The sequence below is a fragment of the Pteropus vampyrus genome, unplaced genomic scaffold (genome assembly GCF_000151845.1).
Source record: "Pteropus vampyrus isolate Shadow unplaced genomic scaffold, Pvam_2.0 Scaffold18, whole genome shotgun sequence".
NCBI classification, from domain to species: domain Eukaryota; kingdom Metazoa; phylum Chordata; class Mammalia; order Chiroptera; family Pteropodidae; genus Pteropus; species Pteropus vampyrus.
In genome coordinates, this window is record NW_011888799.1 from 5,959,923 (window position 1) to 5,981,891 (window position 21,969).

Here is a 21,969-nt window from a genome sequence, read left to right on the forward strand (position 1 = left end):
TCAAGGAGCTTATGATCTAGAGAGGAAACAAGCCAATACTTACGTTACATTTGGGAACTGATTGGAGTTCAGGAGAGAAAAAATGAAAGCTAAAACTCTTCCAGACTGCCTCTTGGTAGAGAGCTGCAATCTGTATTTCCATGCCCTGCTTCTTAGTACAGTTTCCTGAGTTATGTTTGAGAAAAGACTATGATACTTCCTGGAGGAACGAAGATAAAGGAATTTTGTAATTACACTGATAAACGTAGAGAAATCGGGTTCGATATACATAAAATTGGTAGGGGCACATTTGTAGTATAAAGTGGATTCTATAATGTGAACAGCCTGTGTCTGCATTGCTACAGGTAAAAGGCCTTTATAAGAAATCCTAATCAGTTTTCCTGGTAGGTATGTGCCGTAGCCTGCCCTTTGAAAACAATTGCAAAGGCAAGAAGATCCTTAGGGAAAAAGGAAAAACATCACTTAATGAAGGTCAAGTCAAGAAAACCAGTGCAGCGAGGTGGACAGAAAGTGCCTTTGGCCCAGCAGAATGTGGAAACGGATCCCAGTACTTCAACTAACACGTAATCAGGTTACTCTCAGCCTCAGCTTCCTTGACTATAAACTAGGAAGACTGGTCCTGACCCTCTACTTCTTAGGGTGTAAAATAAGGTGTTTTTGAAGAAGTGTGGAGGTAGAAAAAGCTCATGTTCTATTATCCCTGAAATATCTAAGAAGAGGTTTGGGTTTTTCTGTTTTGATCTTATCTGCTACACACCGTCTCCTTACTCTAGCTTTCCTGTGTCTATCCTCAACTCTCAAAAGGCTGCCGCCCTTCATCTGTTCTCTCCTTTTTCCTTCCCACTTTTCCTCCCTTATGTTTGTTTTTCATCAGTATCAGAAGCTGTTGTCCGTGTTGTCTTCCCCAACTCCAGGCTCACCTGGCTGCTCTCACACTACAATAAGTCCTCACCGTCATCAATAGGTTCTTGGAACTGCAGCAAAACGACATATAATGAAACCAGTTTTACCATAAGCTAATTGATATAAATAAGATTTAAGTTCCTAAGGCACCTCATCAATGTTATAACAAAACAAGGTTATTTGAGGACCTCCTGTAATCTCTTTCCTATCTGCTTCCTGGTAACCCATGTCACTCACTCTCAGAGAAAGCAAGGAAAGCTTGAAACAAAACAAAGTTGGCTACAAGAAGGGTCATAATCCAAGAAAGTGTCTTGGGGCAGATGGGACATTGCAGATGAAGCCCCCTTTTTGGATGTGTTGGGTGTGGTGTTAAGTGAAAAAGAGTAGGATTCCAAATAATCTCAAAGTGCAGACAATACTGACATAATATTGTGGGATGTGTTAACTAAAGGATCCTAGAGTCAATTCAGAGAACAACAAAATGTTGATCCTGGCAGGAGTCTTAAAAACATAGGCAAGTGGTTTCTAAAACAGGCAAGTCACAAGAACTTAACTACCTAGAGAGCTTTTTCTTAAACTAATAAATATACGATAAACAAAGGGCATACCACAAAATGTAAGTCTTCCTCCCACACCAGGCCCCACTCCCATTTCCCAAAAATAACACTTGCCCATCAATACTTGTATAGCCTTCCAAAATTATTACATATAAATACATCTGTAGTCAAAAAACAAAACAACAAAACAAACTAGGACCACTTTCATACACCTTATTCTGTATCTTGTAAATACAGTAAAATACAGACATTTTCCAAATCTGTGGAAATTATAAATCAAGATTCTTTGGTTGCAAGCAACAGAAACCAATCTGGCTAACCAGCATAGAGTTTTATAAGTAAGATAAGGATTGAAGGGAAGATTGAAAAAACCACCAGGCTTGAAAAAGACAAGAAAAAAGGAAACTCCAGCAGTTCTCAGTAGGTGGAAATCTTTAAAAGATTTGCCCCAAACCTCCTACATTTCTTCCATCATTACTGCTCAAAATTCGAAACCCAAAGGAGAGAAGTTTAAAGTCTTGTGTCCCCCCCATACTGGGGAGCAAGAGGTTTGGAACAGTTCTCCCAGAGACCCTTTCAACTTATATATCGGGAGGGCGGTCATTTAGATTTGGTACTCCACTCCCACAAGAATGTACACACTGAGGGAGAGACCAGTCCACAAGAGAAATGGGGTACTGTTAGGAAATGGGAATGGACTTCAGCAGGCCAAAAAATGAAAAACACCTACCCCTGAGATTTAAGGACTTTAAGACCTGCCTCACTGCATATACTTTCATAGTCTTCCATAATTTAACTATTCCCTAGTGATGGACAACTGAAGTGGTCAAGAAAAAAGAGAACAGAGGCCTATGAGGACAAGCTAAGAATAAGATACTTGAGGCTATAAATGGCCATGCCATGTTCTCATTCAGTAACCTCATTTTGAAGAGAAAAAAAAAAAAACTCTTGTATCTTGCCTAGTGTTAGGGCACATGGTCGAAGCTCAGTAAACACGTGTTCAGTTAGTGAGTGATTTTTGGTTGAAGAGAACTCCGTCCCTTTTTCTCTGGATCAGTATGGTGGAATGATGGCTTTGGCATTGAGAATAAGTAGTCTCCTAGCACCATCTGCTGGCATTGGGAAACCTTTCCAGAATCCTGGCCTGCAAAAATCTTTTCAGCCAGTTTTGTTGATACCCCTCCCAAGTACTGTCTATCCCACAGAACCTACCTTTTATCTGTTGATAGGGGAAGTTACAAAATATTGCCTTATTTTTGTTCCTTGTTTACTATATGATAGAAGTCTTATACTTTGGTGACTCTTCTGTTTTTGGCTCTTTACAAAGAAAGACACATGATGAGGTGCTGAAGAATGAGAATGAGCTTCACAGCACAGTCTGTGACCTTGAGGATTATGTTGTCCTTTGACATTTATTACCAGGTAGTGAATTCTGTGCATGGCACTATCTTTCTGATTGCACCAATTATGTAACACATATCAATATGCCTTGAACTTAGTTAATAAGCCTCGGCTTATAAAGTGTCCATTGTTACGATAGGTGCTATAGAAGATAGAGAAGTATGAGACAAGTTCCCTGCCTCTCCAGCGGCCAGTCTAATTAGGGAAACCAAATAGTACAGGATAATCTGTGGTGATGCCTGCAATTGCTGTTAAATAATGACATTGCCCTAGACCCTTACTGTGCTAGACATTTGGCAATGCCTGGAGACATTTTTGTCACAACGGGTGTGGATGGTACTGGCAGGTATAAGTCTGAGATGCTGCTAAACATTCTATAATGCACAGGACAACCCCCACCCCCCAACAAAGAATTATCTGGCCCAAAATGTCAATAGTGCTGAGACTGAGAAACCTGTGCTAGACCCTTAGGATCAGTGATGAGCAAGGCAAGCATGGTCCCTCCTGCTCTCCTAATATCATGGGGAAGATGTTAAAAATATAATAATGTCTTGAAATTCATGGAAAGGAAAGCGGTTATTCCAGAGCTTTGCCACTCGATAGACCTAAAGCATGGTCATCACTTTGAAGCGTGTTAAAAATGCAGAATATCGACCCAAACCCCCGACCCATCCCTTCCTGAATAAAAACCTGCATTTTAACAAGATCCTCAGGTAACTCACACGCACATTAATACTTGAAACACGATGCTCAGAAAAGACGGGACTTGAGTTGCTTTTCATTGTTTTATGAAGACCAAGAGAGAAGGAAACACATTCCAGGTGGTAAGAGACATATGACGGAAGGTTCTGCGATGGCAAGGAGGAATTTCTAGTTTTTGGTCTGGCACTAACAGTATTGACCGCTTACTGTCAGACTTTGTGCTAAGCGTTTTATATGGAGTAGCTCCATAACCATTTAACCCTTGTAAGGAAACAGCAACACTGTTAAAGTCTATTATTTCACCCAATTTATTGGTAAAGGAAACTAAGGTACAGATCAAGGGCCCACTGATGAAGCTGGGCGGATTGGGTCGGAGCTGCATTTTCTTACCATCCTAAGTCGTCCACAAACACCTCCACCCACACTTGAGAGCCAAAGCCATAGGCCCTCAGCTCTCTAACCAGCGAAAAGTCTACGGAGCCTGCCGGTGTTGCTTTCTGGAGTTGTGCAGCGGTACGGAAGCCGGAGGAGAGGCGCCCATCCGCCACCGGAAGTTGTAGGTGCAGTGTGGGAAGCGTTTCATTGTTTATGAACCGGCTACCAGGTTCGTGAGAGTAGAGCTTAAATGAAAAGGGCTGGGTTTTGAAGATGACGCAGCCTTGGAAATGGTGTGAAGGATGCTCTGTGCAATTTTCGCCAGGAACTGGGGTCAGCAAGACCTCAGTGGTTCACTGCTGCTAAGAGTGCGCTTGCTAGCCGGACGTCAGCTAGAAGAGACGTCTCTATGGTCAAGTGAACATAGAGCGGTCCCTCTTCCCCACGTGGTGGGAGTACGCATGAGCGGGAGCGGCAGCATTGGAAAGATGGCGGAGGAAGAGTGAGTGTTTTCGTCTTTGAATCTCTAGAGTGGGGCCTTGAGCATCCAGTGCCATCCACGGTGTTTATCGGTGGCGGAAAATAAGGATACTTATGGACCGAAGGAAAAAGCACAGAAAGGCTCCAGATTATAGAGGGCGGGGTGAAGAGTGAGAAGCCGTAGAGTTCGGCGGGCGGAGGGGGCCATCCTCATGTTTGGGTTATCTAGTGGAGAGAGGACTGACCTTCAGCCAGCGGGCTGGAGGGTGCCAAGAGTTGGGTTTATCCAGCCTGACTTAGATATTTCCCCTGCAGGTAGGTCCCCTGCAGCCCCACAGGGTTAAACTAGAATCTCATTGCTGTTAGAGGCTGTAAAAGGCTGTGTCAGTAAAAGCAGCTTTAACGTGTACGAGGACTAATGGCTAAAGGGATCATGATTTTTTAAGGCTTTGGGGCCGCGGGAATGTTAGTCTGTTTCGAGGACTGGGGTCAGAAACCACAGGTTTCGGGGGAATCTCAGTCCCTAGGAATTTAAAGACAGTAATGTTTTCCGAAGCCTAGGAAATGATTTGATAATGTATTGAAGATTCATTCCTAAATATTGTTGCTGATCTCAATTTTCCGTATTAGACAAAGAAAAAAGATCCCGTTGGTTCCAGAAAATCTCCTGAAAAAGCGGAAGGCTTATCAAGCCCTCAAGGCCACCCAGGCAAAGCAGGCGCTTTTGGAAAAGAAGGAGGTAATGGTGGGAAACCAGGAAGAAGTTATTAGAATTTGTATTTGATGAGTTTTATCTAGCACGGTTGAACTAGATTTGGTATTGACAGTTCCTTCCTCCATTGGTTCGATTGTATCAGGTGTATGGTTTATCAAACACTTTCCACTACTCTGGTAAAATACCAGAGTATTTAAGGAAAAAATGGGATGGAGATTGTACCTTCAGGTTGATACCAAGTGATTTGAGAGACCAGACGTGCTTGTGTACCTGGAAGAAAACATTTTTTAAATGTGCCAGTTTTGCTATTTGCTAAATGTTTTTGGATAAATATATATTTTGGAGGCAAGAAACAAAACAAGCTCATACTTGTTTTTTACTTTATGATGCTTAAGTGTTAGGTTCCATAAATGCTGGTTGGTAAACATTGGCTAACAGCATGTGAACTAATCGCTTTGTTTATCAAGAACTTTTTCCCTTCTCACATTTTCTCAACTACACTTTTACTTGGGTATCTCATTTTCTCCTTATATAAAAATAAAGGAGTCTGTTCCCTTCTGTGGCACCTGAGAAATAAGCTCTATTAATAGCAACTAATGAATTATTATTGTGGAAGTAAAGATGACTAGAGACACAAAATGGTGATGATGGTCTGTTTGCCTTCTCTGTAGCAGAGGAAGGGAAAGGAGCTCAAGTTTAAGCGATTGGAATGGTTCCTACACGATGCCTGGCGGCAACAACGTGATAAAGTGCGCCTCAGACGACTAGAAGTGAAGCCTCATGGTCTGGAAATGCCAGATGAACATTCCTTGGCCTTCGTTGTACGCATCCAAAGGTAGGTAACTTGCCAGATTACGTGATACTGGAGTAAACTATTGATTCAGCTTTAGACCCCTTTCTAGGGAGATAAGATAATAGGTCTTTAGCCACTAAGGCAGGTTGTGCTAGGACAGAGTCGAGTACAACATAGGTCTTTTTCTTCAAGGTTGAGGAGACTGACCTTGGGCAAATAGACATGAAAGTACACTAAGTGCAATGAGGGTTGAATGCTGGATTGGAGAGGGGGTGCAGTGTGTGTACTGGTTGAGGAATTTGAAGCTGAGGCCTGCAAACTTGTAAAGAGTTCAGTGTTAGGGGAAGGCTTTTCAGCATAGATGCCAAAAGTCCTGAAGTGGGGTAATTGAGGTATCTTTCGAGAAACTGAACCAAGGTCAAGTAGGTGGAGCATATTCAGTGCTAGGGAGAGTGCATAAAGCTTTTTACTCATGTAGTGGTATCTTCTGTACTCATTCCTGCCTGCACATGCAACTCTGCCTCTTCCTAGTCCCCCTACCCAGGCACCCAAACCAGAAACCTGTAGGCTTTATGTATTTTTGAGCCCTCTTTATTGACTTTCCTACCGCTGCTCATAGTCTCTTTCCTGGACTGTCTCATTAGTTTTCTAAATGGGTTTCCCTGCCTCTGATGTCATATTCTCGGATCTGTTCTCAGTGACTATCCAAAAGAAATCCGATTGTCTCCTTTACTTCAAAATTTCCCTAGCTTTCACTTCCCACAGAAGCAAGTACAGCTTCCTTAACTTGATATACATAGCCCTACACGGCCACCCCACACTCGTGCACTGCAAATTCAGGGACCATCTCTCTGTTCCCATAGCACCTCAGGCATTGCTCCACATCATGTGGAAATGATTTGCTTGCATAGCTGCCTCTTGCTCAGCTGAACTCTGTAAGGCACAGTCTGTCTTATTCTCTGGATGCCCAGTAGTGGCACACATTTATAGGTGCTTGTTGAACTGACATACACTAATTGAGCCTGACTTCCTCTGCTGTTTATTTCAGGATTAATGGAGTGAGTTTAATGGTGAAGAAGACCATTGCAAGGCTTCGCCTGAAGAAGATTTTCAGTGGTGTTTTTGTCAAAGTGACCCCCCACACTATAAAAATGCTGCGTGTAGTGGAACCTTATGTGACCTGGGGGTGAGTAAAGTTGTTTTGTGTGTGTAAATGCGCATCGGATTGTATTTGAACATATTGAGAACATCAGGATGCACAGGGTACTGTTCTCCAAGAGTCGTGTTGCTGTGTTGAAAGAACATTTAAGTAAAGGGTCACCTAAAGCCAAAGTCCTAGACTGTAAGCCAAGACATGTTTTATTTTTGCCTGGGAAATAAATGTTTTGCCTGTTGAACATTTATATCCATAAATTTAATTTCTAATCATGTTAGTCAGGGACACTGGTTTTTTACCTCCTCACTGTGTATTCCCAAGCATCCCAACTGCCATGTGAGTGCAGGACATTTCCTGGTGAGTGCTAGGAGTAGTTGGGAGAATCTTCAGCCAGGCCACAGGAATGAGTAGCCAGTGTATCGCCATGTGCCAGGGGATGGCTAAGCTGTATTTTATAATGCATCACATAGATTTCCAAATCTGAAGTCTGTCCGGGAACTCATCTTGAAACGTGGACAAGCCAAGGTCAAGAATAAAATTATCCCTTTGACAGACAACACAGTGATTGAAGAGCACCTGGGTGAGTGTTGCATCATAGGGGTCAATTTTAGCAGAAAGCAAGGATCTTTGGTGGTCTTGTTGTGGGAGGGTCCCAAGAGCCTCTTAGCTCTGGCATAGGAGAGCCTCATAGTACATGTTGCAGAAATATTAAATAAAACTGTTCCTTTATGTTTCCTAGGGAAGTTTGGTGTCATTTGCTTGGAAGACCTCATTCATGAAATTGCCTTCCCGGGCAAGAATTTTCAGGCGATCTCAGGGTTCTTGTGCCCTTTCCATCTCTCAGTGGCCCGTCATGCTACCAAGAATAGAGTGGGCTTCCTTAAGGAGATGGGCTTACCTGGCTATCGAGGTGAACGCATCAATCAGCTCATACGGCAGCTGAACTAAGCCCAGGTAAGACAGGGCTGCAAACTTACCTTGGGCTGACTTTTTATAGGCTATGCCTTGCCACTTAAAAATTCTCTTTGCATTTATCAGTATTTGAGAGTAACTTTGGCATTGAGGGTGGAGAGGAGCCTGGTATTTACACATCTAAAGGATGGAGATGTGCTTGGAAGAGTGAATGCCTGGTTAGAACATGGGGCTATGTGTATTCAAGAGTTACAGGCTAGAAAATGTTGAGTGACAACAACAACAACAACAATCTATTGCTATGATTATTTAGCTGGAAATGGGGAGAGAATAACACTGAAAACTAATTTCAAAAGGATTTGAAGATCAAAACCATTTATTTCGTTGAAGGAATCTTAACTCTTTGAAATTGCTCTTTATTGTTACTTTTAGGTGCCAAGTCAGTAAATTTGTATTAACGAAATTGTTTTTCCTCCCAGGATATCTAAAAGCACAATGCATTGGAAGCATGTGTTTTCGTTTTTTGGAATTATTATCCAGTATCTTCAAAGAAGATTATTTTCTGCTATAGCCTCAGAAACTGGAGGGGGAAGTCAGGGAAAATATAGTGATGTTCCTTGCAGGCCCTTCTCATCAAAGCCCAATTTCAAAGGAAAAGTCCCAGTGTTTTCCACGTTGGCTGCTGCTGCCACCTCTGAAATCGACAAAGGACTCATGCCACAGAGAAAGGGTCCTGCTTCATCACATCTGTCCAGGGGTTTAGTGTTGATGAATGGATACCCAAACATGAATGCAAGATGGCAGTGGGCTAGGACTACGGGCATACTTGAACCTGGGTGTTTCCAAGGCCTTGTTTTGTAAAGAACTTTAAATACAGTTAGGAGAGCACAAAAACTGCTCAGTTGTCTTTGCTGTGAATCCATGTTCTAACTTTTCAGTGACATGCGTTTTGCAAGCTCTCAGGCTTGGCTGGTTCTAAGTATATCCAGTGGCTTCTTTATCTTATCCTGCAGTGGGCTTCATCCTTTTCCGGATTTTAACCTATTCTTGGATCTGTGAGAAGGGAAGAACCCTTTCCCCAGGAAAACATGCATAAACTCAAAGTTTTGCTTGGAAATTTAGACTGTTTGTAGACTATTCTCAGGGACCATGCACCTTATGTGAGGAAGTCCTGTACTGTCCAAATTGGTTACCCAGGCCTTGACCTTGCTAATCTGCTTCCATGTCCTATGGAAAACCAGAGCTTTCTAAAATAGCTTTTTCTGTTCAAACCAGAGTGTTTCCTATTAAGAACATAGTGCTAGAGTGTGAGCCCCTGTGCCATCTTTAACTTGGAAATACTCACCATTTATTTCTGCTGGGCTTCAGGATGGAATTTTCTAGTTTCCCTGGTGATCAGTCTTCTACGTAAAAAACCCAAATCAGGGAAGACTAAACCCTTTTCTTGGTTTAGCATGAATGGAATTAACACTATTTGGCCTTTTAGGCCTTAGACAAGCTTAGTTGGAGCCTTTCCTTGTATATTCTAGGCTCTGGGCTCCTGCCGAAGTATCGCTCTCTACCCTGATGGTAACGATGTAGTACAGCCGTCCCCAGCCTTTTTTGGTTGGGGACCGGTGCTCCTATGAGAATCTAATGCCTAATCTGAGGTGGAGTTGAGGGTGTGATGCCAGCACTGGGGAGCAGCTGCAAATACAGATGAAGCTTCGCTTGCTCGCCTCCTGCTGTGCGGCCCAGTTCCTAATAGGCCAGGGACTGTTACCCGACCATGGCCTTGGGATTGGGGACCCCTGATGTAGTAGACCAACACTAGGGCTCTTGGGGACGTTAATTGTGAAAAGGCCGTGGTCCTGCTTGTGTTCATCATCTGTCCGCCCGAGTCTGCACCATTCATATCACTCAGTTGCCTTAACCTGCTATCTAAGCAGTTGGTGAGGGTATGCCAGGCCCACGTGAAGACTTGGAAATGTTTAGCCATTGTGTCCTTTGGTCCCTTAAGATCAGCTTTGCTGCCCTATTGGCTCATGGGGCCCTCAGACATACCTGTGAGATTGAGTTAGTATAACAATGTCTTAGAATGTGCCAGGTTGTGAGGTAATTAATTGAGTTGATTGGCTCAAGAGTTAACTTGCCAGGAATAGGTGTTACTTAATACTGTAAAGCATTGTGAAATCGGATTAAAGTGATATATCAGAAGTCATGGGAATGTTTCCACTCTTGCCTGTAAAATAGGGCTGATGTAGTCTAGCCTGTCTTCCTCCCATGGTGGTTAAAAGAAGCAAAATAATAGTTTTTAATTTAAAAGTCTGTATAAGAGGTTATAAAAATTACACACTTCTTTGTCATGTACCATGGTATACCATCCTGAACAAGTGGGACTATCCTTATTTCTGAGAAAAAGTAGGCCTATTACATAATCTAAATTCGTGTATACATGATATGTCTAGGTGTAGGGAAATGAGTTTAAAGAGACTGACTTCAGATGGTGGTTGTAAGAACTTTTCCTCTAAACATCTAACCCTTTGCCAGACCCAGCTGGTTCACAGAGCCAAGTGTTGTGTTTTTGTTGGCTTATTTTTTTAAAATACTTTTGGATTTTGTCAGTTTAATGTATTTTTGAAGTCATTCCAGGGCCAAGTTTTATCAAACCTTTTATTAACTGCCTATCTGGAGAATGGCTGTCTAAAATCAAAATGCCACTCGAATCTCAAATTCACTTCTGCAACCACCAGAATAAGCTGAAGCAGGAGATAAACACTTATGTTCTCAACATTCCTAAGAAAGTTTTCCAGACCCCGTTAGTATGTCCTAAGTAGCACTTTAAAAATGGAAATACATCTATAAATCGCAGATAGTTAAGTATGAGACTTGTTTCAAGTAGGTATAAGGACTGAAACAAGGTTTAAAAGAAAAATTTTAATGAGTATCATGGTGCAGAAGTACGGATACAAACATGGGGATGCAAACACGGATGATGCTCCCAGGAGGCTTAAGTCCAGTTTAGACAGGTCAGGGCGAAAGCACAAAAGATGAATATCTGGTCAGTATTCGAATATCAGTCTGGAGTTTATGCAGAACAGTCACGCCCTCCAAATCTCAGCTGCTGAGGACTCGGAGCCTCAGGACCGCACGTGTGCCAAATACAAAGGTGCTCTTGAGTCCGCTAAGCCCAGCTCCTCCAGGCGCTTCTGCTACCCGTACCTGAGGGTCGGAGGGGCCTGTGGCCCGGGTCTAGCAGGGCGGTTGCGCGGGTGCCTTGGCCGAGCCTGCAGCCTCCCAGGGCTTGGGCCTCCGCGGGAGCCGAGACGCCGTGGGATCGCCATGGGTCGCCGTGATGTGGCGCCTTTCCAAGCCGGGAAGCTCCTGGCCCTGCTGGACCAGCTGTAGAAGCTGTGCCAGGGTAACCGAAGCCGGGGCTGTCTCAGGGGGTCTGGGAGCTGGGCACGACCCTTTCTGACTGCAGGGCGGGTCCATGGCCCTCGCGCAGCTACCAGCGAACACTTCCGGGCGGAGTGGGTGCAACCACTGTCGGAGGGGATTCGGAACACACCAAGCCGACCCAGAAAGGGGGAAGCGTTTGAGAACTACATGCACGTGCACGCGGACAGGCCAATGCTGGCCAAAAGACATGTTTGCGCACACGCCTAGGCACCGCACACGTACCTACTTTTATGCACACGCGGAAGTGTGCACTGTACCAGGTACACATGTATAGACACGTGGCAGGGGGATAATCTTCATCCCCGGCTTCACGGCACCCGATAGATTATAGCTGTGGAGCTATCTCCAGTGGTGTCAGGGGAACTGGGAATACGTGACATCACTGCAGAGCCTCGCCATTCTCTTCCCATTTCCTGCCATCAAGACGACTCTTGGTGTCCCCAAAGGGAATGAGAGAAGATGAAGCCAGCCCAAGTGTGCCACAGTGTCTGGCTGCTTAGAAAGTCAGTGCCAGTAAGTCTCAGGTTTCTGAGTTTATGGAATGCTAGCCTGGTCTGGCAAACACGACCTTAATCAGGTAATCAGATTTTAATTGCTATTAATAGGACAAACTGGCACCATTGTGTCTCCTGATGTGGTGCACTGAGGACACTACAGATGTAGGAATACTACTTCTCTTCTGTACTTGCCAAAAATGTTCACTCTGATCTTGAGTAAATGAACAAACCAAAGTGAGGGTCATCCTGCAAAATGACTGGCCTGGACACTTTAAATGTTAATGTCATAAAAGACAAAGAAAGAATGAAAAAGAAAAGACTAAGGAACTCTGTCAGACTAAAGGAGATATGAAAAATGCAAAGTGTGATCCTGGGTTGGATCCAAGGTAGGGTAAAATCAGTTATGGAGGACATTTTATCCTTGGGAAATTTTGAATATGATCAATACATTAGATGATAGTATTACAGTAGTCCTCCCTTATCTGCAGGGAGTACCTTCCAAGAATTCTGGTGGGTGCCTGAAACCATGGATAGTACTGGACCCTATTTATACTATGTTTTTTTTCCCCATACCTAAATACCTACGATAAAGTTTAATTTATAAATTAGTCATAGTAAGATATTAATAATAACTAATAATAAAATAGAATAGTTATAACAATATGCTGTAATAAAACGTGAATGTGGTCTCTATCTGATAACCCATCTGATAACTGAAAAGGCTACTAAATAAGTAAGGCAGGTAGCACATACAGCATGGATACACTGGACAAAGAGTGATTCACTTCCTGAGTGGGATGGTGCTACACAGCTCGAGATTTCATTACACTACTCAGAATGGTGCACAATTTAACTTATAAATGGTGTATTTCTGGAATTTTCCATTTACTATTTTCAGGCTGTGGTTGACCACCAGCAACTGAAACTGCAGAAAGTGAAACCGTGGATAAGGGGGACTACTGTAGATCAATGTTAAATTTCTTGAGTGCAGTACTTGTGCTCCTGTTAGATGGGAGAATGACCTTGTTCATACAAGATACATGCTGAAGTATTTAGAGGTAAAGTGTCATAATGAGAGAGAGAGAGAGAGAGAAAGGAAATTGTTAAGAATTGGTGAATTGGTGAGTCTAAATGGTTTGATAGTTGTCAAAATAAAAAGCTGGAGGAGGAGCTTGAGAAGCCAATCTAGAGGAAATTTACTACACTAAGTGTTGTATAATAAAGAATTTGACTGGCCTTTCTCCCTTTTTCCTGGGAGGGAGACTCAATCCTTGCAATTTCCCAAGTGTTAGGAGTGATAGTCATCATGAGCCCTGATAGTTCATGCCAACAGGATGACTCATGGTAGCCCCTAAATAGTTTCAAGACAGGGCTGGTCATGCAGAAAAGACCAACCATGTCATTAGAAGGTTGGGGCTTTGAGCCATGTGAGGTCCAGGGAGGGTAGGGGGCCTGAAGATTGAGTTCAATCTCCAGTCAATGATTTAATTAACCATGCCTATGTAATGAAACTTCAATAAAAACTCGGGATACAAAGCTCGGCAGAGCTTCCTAATTGGTGAACATGTCGATGTGTCAGGAGAGGGACATGCCCTGATTCCATGAGGAGAGGAAGCAGAAGCTGTGCATTCGGGACCCTCCCATACCTTGCTCTATGCACCTCTTCATTTGGCTGGTCCTACTGATTTATGTCCTCTCTAGTAAAACTACTCATAAGAATAGAACTTTCCTGAGTTCTGTGAGTTGTTCTAGTGAGTTATTAAACCTGAAGAGGGTCATGGAATTCCCCAAATTTGTACCCAGTCAGTCAGAAGTGCCCGTGGCCTGGGGACCCCTCTGAACTTGTAACCAGTATCTGAAGTAAGAGCAGCCTCGTTGGGGACTGTGCCCTTGAATTTGTGAGATCTGTACTAACTCTGGGTAGTGAGCACTAGAATTAAATTTCAGTACACCCATTGGGTGTACTGAAACAAAACAGTGAATGAAGGAAGAACTCATCCTTCTTCTCTCTGTGGCCTGAATCAGTTTCCTGGGCAATCTCCTGCGTCAGGTTAATTGTCTTTCTCAGATATCCTTGACCTGTTCCACTCGCAACATCCTAGCTGGGAGCAGAGGGGGCTCTGGTTTCCTGTGCCACCACTGCCTTCTTTCCTACCAGCCAAGTGAAAGATGCAAACATCTCTATGAGGTCAAAACCAGCCTTGGGTGTCCTCACAGGTACAGTAAGGACCAACTTTTCTCAGCATTAGGGAGAGTGATATGTATGTATTTGGGCAGTGAGGAGCTGTCTCCACATCATCATTTTTTCTTCTCTCACATAGTTTCATTTTATCTTCAGCACAACTCCGTAAGATGGGCCGGATGCACCTAGGAATTAGGCGTTGTTAGGAGGAACCTCAAACACCACTGATCCCAACTCTCATACACAGAGCAGTAAACTGAACCCATGAAATAGAGTAACAGAGCTCAGGTTGGAACCTGAGCCTCCCCACTCCTAACCTAGTGCTCCCTCCTTATCCCAGGCTGCCTCCCCTTGATAGAAGACAGAGGAACCTGCCCTGTGGGCAGCCATTCTGAGTTTGAGTACTGCCATACATATACTTGCAGAAGGCAGGAAGGCAAAAGGAAAAAAACTGAATAAGCCCACGGGCAGGGGCAAAGGTATTTCCCTTCCAGGCATATCTACAGCCTGTTCCTGCATGGGTTTGGAACTTGGAGGCCAAGACGTCATTCTGGCAGCAGTGTCAAGACCAGGTATCAACCTCTAGGTTTAGAGATAGGCTCCAAACACCTGAAGCTCATTTTTAACTCATTAGACATCCATGATTTTTAAAAGTCTATCTCAGCAGGAAATGTCCTTCCCTCTTCCTCATTTATTGAAACCCAACTCATCCTTCAAAGGCTTCTCCTCAATAGACCTACCCCTTCTATCATTGCCATCAGAGTTAATTGATCCTTTTTTTGTGCTCCCACAGCCCCTTGTTCATCTCACCATCAACATGTTGTATATTAGATTAGACCATGAGTCTTACTCATCTAGTATCCCTGTGTGCCTAGACTAGCACCTGTAGAGACCTAGTGGTGCTCAGAAAATGTTAACTAAATGACTGACCGAATGAATGAATGTATTATTATAAATTCAAGGAGAAAAGATTGAATTCAACACCGTACAAGCATTGATTGAGAACCCACCTTACGCTGTGTACAGTGCCACATGCTTAGTGCACAGGTCCCTGTCCTCAAGGGGCTCACAGCCTACCCAAGGAACAAGCCATAGAAGTAGAACTAAGTTATGATAGTTATGATAAACACATATTATATAACTTATTATATAAACCATATAGTACAGTACGTGGTGTGGTAACAGTGTTATGTGCTAACTGAAAGCAGCCTATGCATTTTACTGGTTTTTAAATGTATCTGATCTTAGCACAAATGTGTGTGAGCTGCTCCTATGGTCAACCTTTTAGCCCGTAGGCTGGCCCAAGCCTGACTGGAGCCCGACTGAGCCCAGGTCCTAATCCACCTCTGGCACTTATGAGCTATGGGACTTTAGAGCAAGTTACTTTACTTATCTGCACTTCAGAAGTCCTATCTATAAAACAAGAGTGCCTGCCTCACAGGGTTGTCCAACACATTAACTGCCTCTGTGGGCAGTTAGTAATATTCTTATCAGATGAGTAGTGATCTGAGGCTGGCTCTCTTCTGTTGGCCCCTACAGGTCCTCTCTGGACCCTATTCCACCCAGCCTCCTGGATAGTGACATCTACAGACACCTTCAATGGGCTCCCTTACTCTGACTTTTCGGTTCGGACAATGGGGAGCCCAGCAGAAGAAAGGAGGAAAAGGAGGTTAACATATTTATTCTCCAGTTCCCCTCCCTATAGGGTCACCACTGGCTGGGGCCCTCCATACAGCTCTCTGGCTTTGGGGTCCCACCATTGCTCCCTCCTCTCATTCCTTCAGGCCTGTTACTAGTCCTGGGTACTGCATTGTCCCTTGGGATTTCCCTTCATGCTGCCACACCTCTGTAAATAGTCCTCTTACTAAATTCTCCTCAAATTACCCAATATAAGTATGTCACCTATTGCTTGTCCATACTCACCAATATAGGAATTGGTTCCAGGAACAGCCTCAAACAGGATACGGGGGTTGGATTGATTATAAATTCAAGGAGTGCAGGGGAAGCCTCCTTGCAGAGGGGGAAATGCACCCAGGTAATCCACGGTGATGCGAAGGTATCACCATTACTCAAGTTATCATTGGGGCTGCATGGGATGAAGCATAGGGTATTGTATTGTTGGGGTGGGGAGTTGGCTCTTCTTCACTACAGCGTGGAGTCATTTGGCTTCTGATGGCCACAAGGAATGTGCATGGGGAAAGGAGAACTGGAAGTTTATTGATTTCTGACAGGAAATGTGAATGAGCAATCAAGACACCTTGATAGCACCTTGAAGGAGTCCCTAATCTTCAATAGGCAGAGCGGGCTCATGTGGTCGAGGACCGGCGCCAGGATGTTATTGTAAGGATTGCCAAGTTGCAGTGCTAATTAAACGCTCAGTCCTCTTGGTCGCTTATACTAAGGTATGGGCATTGATACGGAATGAGTGGGGCACTGAGTTTGAATGAAACATTTGGGCAGACACAGACAAGGCTGAGGACTTTAAATCCCCAAATTCTCTTAAAGTGGTCTGGTCTGTGGAGACAATCTCCTCTTGTAGTGGTCCTGTCTCCTAGGACATTAGCCTCAGAACCATTCCCCCCTCTATCCCTTCTTGGCACCAGGCCCTTCGTGACTTAAAGATGCCTGGGTAGAGAAACACAAGGCCCACGCTAAGAGGAGAATGCCCAGATTGAAAGAGTTATAGGCTTTGCCAAAGTGCCTTGGCAGGAGCCATGGGAACATGTGTGGGAGAGGGTTCTAAGGAAAATAGACCCAAGAGGGTGGAATGTAAGGCTCAGCTGGGCTGAACTCATGGCCATGGATTCTCATCCAGGATTTGGGATTTAATGTGTTGGTTTGAGCACCTGGGAGAGGCATTACTAATCTGCTAAGCTGGTTAATTAAAACCTGGACTTAATGGTAGCCTACGGTTAATAAACTTGAAATGCTAGAATTTCTCTGGCATACTATAGCAGAAGGAATCTGAAATCTCAAAGAGATGAGAATGCTGGATTGGATTCATTATGTGCAATCTGCTTAGCCAACCCTAGCCACATATTTTGGGGTACTCAAGAAAACACTCCCTTTACCAAAGCATTAAGAAATGCATTGGTGAGGGCCACTAGCATTCTTGACTTGCTCTGATGGCTGTCCTGTGTAGGCTGGAGATGCTAGTGGGGGATGCTAGGTGGATGAGTGGAAGTGGATTCTCTGATCTCAGTGAAAATAATGGTATCCTGGTGATGTAAAGGCCAGGTGGTGATGCTTAAGAGCCAAAGGCAAGGTAACCACAATGCCCCACAATAAAGCATGGGAAAGAATGGTCATCAGGTGGACAAGATGACAGTCATGTGGACCATGATCACTCTCTTTCCCTAGGCACTCCAGAGTTTGTTCAGTGGACCCATGGTGGCAGGGATGGAAGCTATGCTTTGACTTAGTAATACTATCTTCCCCTCTCTGAGACTCATCTGGCTGTGGCTAAAGCTGAATGGGCACCATTCTCACCTGGTTGTAGCTTGATTTGATTGGGCCCTCCTATCTGCGTTTTATCCTCATGAGAATATATAAAAGATACATATTCCAGGTATGACTTCATCTCTGCCTACAATGCTTCTGTCAGCACTATTCATGGACTTATGGAATACCTCATCCATCACCATGGCATGCCACATAACATCGCCTCCAAACAAGGCATACATTTTATAGCCAAGGAAATGTACAGATGAGCTCATTGCCCCCAAAATTTACTGGACTTACCATGTGCCCCACAACCCAGAAGCAGTTGGCTTGATAAAATGGTGGATTGGCCAGCTGAAGACAGAGCTGAGAAACTACACTCTACAAAGAGGAAGTGCCATCCTACAAGGTGGAAGATGAATTGTATTCTTTAAACCAAAACCAGAATCAAAATCATATACAACCAAGAGATAGAAGTAACGGCAGCTTCCTTAAGTCTATAACCTACTAGACGAGTTTTTGCTACCCATTCCCATAACCTTGGACTCAGGGAGTTTGGGAGAAACATTTCTACCATGAAACAATTATAGTACTGATGTCTTAGAAGATGAGATGGACCCTGGCCACTTTGGTTACTGAATCAATAACAGGCAGAGAAATAGGTCATTATAATGTCTGGGTTGATTAATCCCAAGTACCGGATTAGGTTGCTACAGCACAATAGAGGTAGAGACTAGATCTGGAACTCAGGGGATTCACTGAAGGGCGTCTTAAGAATCCTCTGCCCAGTAGTCCTGGTTAACCGAAAACTTCAGCAACTTAACACAGTCAAGACCACCGAGGACTCAGATGTTACAGGAATAAAGGTTTGAGTCACCCTCCAGGTTAAGGATCCTGTCCAGCCAAGGTGCTAGCAAAAGATAAAGAGAATGTGTCCTTGGGGATGAAAGCAAGTGGGTATGATTATAAATGTAGGCGTAGGGACCCCCATTTCCCCGAGCTAACTTCTCCCTGTGAAGAACTCTGGTGGCAGCTAACATTTCAGGTTTCAGTAGGCGTATTATCAAATTGACATCCTCCCCCAATGAAGTAGTAGCTGATGGGACAGTGTGTTGTGGACAGGGATTTTTCACCTGGACTCAGGATTAGAGGAGCTTCCCAGTGCCCCTTCAGATTCATGCTCAGCCCCACCAACCCCACTGGCCCTGTGCCCTGAGAAGCTGAGCTGCATCAAAGGACTCATACACCCTACACTTGGGTTCGGCCAGTTGGGGCACCAGCCAGGATCAGAAGATGGGAGGATGGCGAAGTCTGGGGATTTATTCTCCTATTTCCTGCCTTGCAGGGTCAACACTATGTCCACTGACTGAAGGTCACAACTATTGTCAGGAACCCTCTCTACACAGCTCTCCCTGGCTCTGCGTTCCATAATCGCTCCCTTCCCTCCCCTCTTCAGACCTCAGGTGCTTATAGTCCACTATTACTAGCCATGGGTGCTGTAGCAGCCCTGGTAGTTTCTCTGTGCCCTGCCCACACCTTTATAAACAGTCCCTTTATTAAACTCTCTTGTAATCACTCATCTGTGTTCCTGCTAGGACCCTGGAACATGCAGTATATGTTTTAGTTAGGAATCATTTTGGAAGGAGCAACAGAAAAGGCAAAGTAACAATAGTATATACAAGATAAAAGCTTGTTTTTCTTACAGAAACTCAAAGTTTTCTTAACAACTCAAAGCTGGTGTGGTGGCTCCATGAACATACTACATATACTTTTTAAATCTTTTTAAAATTAACATCATAACAAATACTTTTCCATGTCATTGTAGACTCTCAAGAGTTGGCTCAAGTCTCATCTCCTAAAGCGCTTTTCCTGATGCTCACTCCAACTCTAGAAGAATGATCTCCTTCTCTCAGGACCCCACCCTCTACCCCTACACACACACACACACACACACACACACACACGCGCGCACGCGCACATTTCAGCCGGGACATCACTCACGTTCCTTACCTGTTTATGAGCCTGTCTCCTTCCTTGACTTCAGGGAGCAGCATTTTTAGTCTTGTCCCCAGCTTCTATTCCTGGCATAAAACAGACCAATGAATGGGTATGAATAAAAGCTCATTTTAAGGCCCACATAATATTTCATCATGTAACTGCATCTTAGTTTATTTATCTATTTCCTTATCATTGAACAGTTAGGTGATTTTTGAAATTATAAATAACATTGTAGGGTTTTTATTTGATCAATGAATAGGTGCACCTGTCAGTGTGACTGAAAGAAACTTATTGATATTTCAGCCCACACACATGCTGAACTGCTGCTTGCCCCTCTGGTTACAATCTTCTAATTGTATATGTCAGATGTACATGCAGTAATGATTTGGTAATATCAGCAATCTTCTCTAATAAGCACTGCTACTTTTTTTTATTTTTCACATCCTATGTTCCTCACCTCAGATTAACAAGGGCCCTCGGTTTTCTGTCTGAGCAGATGAAAAAACAGGGAAGAGGGATAATCGGCTCTGTACCAGGCACTCAGATGAGTATTCATATTTAATTTAATTCTCAAAAAAAAAAAAAAAACATATGAAAGGAGTTTTGGAGGGCGACAGACATGTAAACAGATCCCTGTAATGAACTCCTGGCTCCACCACTTGCCTGCTACAGAATTTCCAGCGATGTAATCTAGTTTATATGAGCCTCAGTTTCCTCCACTGTAAAACAGGGATGAGATTTGTACTTGTTGGGGTGGGTGGTTTTGAGGATTAAATGAGATGTCTGTGAATGCAGCCTGGCTCTTAGAAGTGGGTCCGCAAATGGCAGGTCCATTCTCAAGTAGGAGGTCAGTGAAGATATTCAGCTCGGGGATCTCAGGCCAGCATATCAAATCATCTTTTCTGCCCTGGGAAAAGGCATTGTTAGGACCAACTGGGACTGTCTGGAAGGAAGGAACCCATGTGAGAGTGGGCAAAGAAAGCTCCCAGGAAGACCTGTAGCTAGGAAGCTAGGAGTGGGTCCCTGGGAGGATTCCTATAGCAGCGAGAGGTGGCCCAAGAGAGCAGTAGGCAAGGGAGGTGGCTGGTGGCAAGGGGTTCTTCCACCTTCCTCTCTCTGGAAAAGTCTTGAAACCCAAAAGAAGCCATCTGTAATGTGGTTACGGAGCCCGGGCCAGCACCTCCCCAGGCTGGAGGGCGGGAGAGTCGTTAGGGACACCTGTCTCCTTCTCTCTCCCTCCTGGCGGGAACCCACGGTGACAGAGTGCACCTGGGCTGGGGTAGAGCCTGGGAACACATGGCGCCCAAGGCCTCCAGGCTGCCCTGAGGAAAAGGGGACCGGAGCGGAGCTGGAGGGGGTTCCCTCAGGACATCAGAAAATGCAATCGACATGATTATTAAAAATAATCATGGTTGAATTATTAAAATAATCAAAGGGAAATTGGATGAAGCTGGCACCACAATAAAGAAATCAGAGAACCAGAAAGACATGAACCCTTTAAAGTAAAAGACAGTAACATGTAATAAAGAATGTTTCTCAAATAATAGGGACAGGATGGATTATTGGGTTAACAATTCTGGAATAATTGATGAGCTCTTTGGTGGCGGGGGAAGAAATTTAGATGCACATCTTCTATCATACATCACAATTAATTCCTGATAGAGTTGAATTGGAGGGGGCGGGGATTAAACTACACAGGCACAAAAAGACAGTAGAAGTGAGAATGTATTGATTCTCTAGGGGTGGGGAGGACTTTCTAGGCTCAAAAAGGAGATAAATCCCAATAGCGAAGATGGATATGTTGGTTCACACAAAACAAAACAAAACAGAACTGAAGGTTAAAAAAAGTGAAAATAAAAGTCGGTGAATTGGGAAAGCGCTCCAACCAAGTGCAATATACAAAGGGCTGGTATCTTTAATATGCAAAAGCTCTTACAAAGACACTAGGACTACAGGAGTACAATAAACAGACAATACAGTGAAGGAAACTAAGTGGTAAAATAATGCGATTAGAGAAATGATATACCATGTAAATTGATTTGATTCGGTTTTTTTCTTTTTTTTTTTAAGAAATGCCAAATGCTGGTGGGGATGAAGTGAGACTTTCATTCATTGTGGTGGAATATAAATTAGTACAACAAATGTGTATCAGGGAGTCTTAAAATACAGAAGCTTTGAATGCTCAACATCACTAACCATTAGGGAAATGCAAATTGAAACCACAGTGAGATACCACTTCACAACTGCTAGGATGGCCACTGTCAAGTTAAAATAAAAAATTAAGTTATATGACCCAGCAATTCCATTTTTGGATATATACACAAAAGAATGGAAAGCAGGAACTCGAACGGATATACACCCATGTTCACAATGGCATTATTCACAAGAGCTAAAGCATGCAAGCAGTCATTGAAGG

The 21,969-nt window shown here is 43.7% G+C and overlaps 2 protein-coding genes across 2 annotated transcripts; one reads left to right on the forward strand and one right to left on the reverse strand.

The window, feature by feature from the left end:
* Nucleotides 1-4,206: 4,206 nt before the first annotated feature.
* RPL7L1 (ribosomal protein L7 like 1) lies at nucleotides 4,207-10,194 on the forward strand. The gene is made up of 7 exons (XM_011354640.2): nucleotides 4,207-4,440; nucleotides 5,049-5,157; nucleotides 5,805-5,968; nucleotides 6,975-7,112; nucleotides 7,553-7,662; nucleotides 7,822-8,036; nucleotides 8,474-10,194. The coding sequence occupies exons 1-6, from the start codon at nucleotides 4,241-4,243 to the stop codon at nucleotides 8,028-8,030; spliced, it is 930 nt and encodes a 309-aa protein (XP_011352942.1). The 5' UTR covers nucleotides 4,207-4,240; the 3' UTR covers nucleotides 8,031-8,036; nucleotides 8,474-10,194.
* Nucleotides 10,195-10,891: 697 nt separating this feature from the next.
* CUNH6orf226 (chromosome unknown C6orf226 homolog) lies at nucleotides 10,892-11,487 on the reverse strand. Its single transcript, XM_023527615.1, has one exon. The coding sequence runs from the start codon at nucleotides 11,466-11,468 to the stop codon at nucleotides 11,226-11,228; it is 243 nt and encodes an 80-aa protein (XP_023383383.1). The 5' UTR covers nucleotides 11,469-11,487; the 3' UTR covers nucleotides 10,892-11,225.
* Between the last annotated feature and the right edge of the window lie 10,482 nt (nucleotides 11,488-21,969).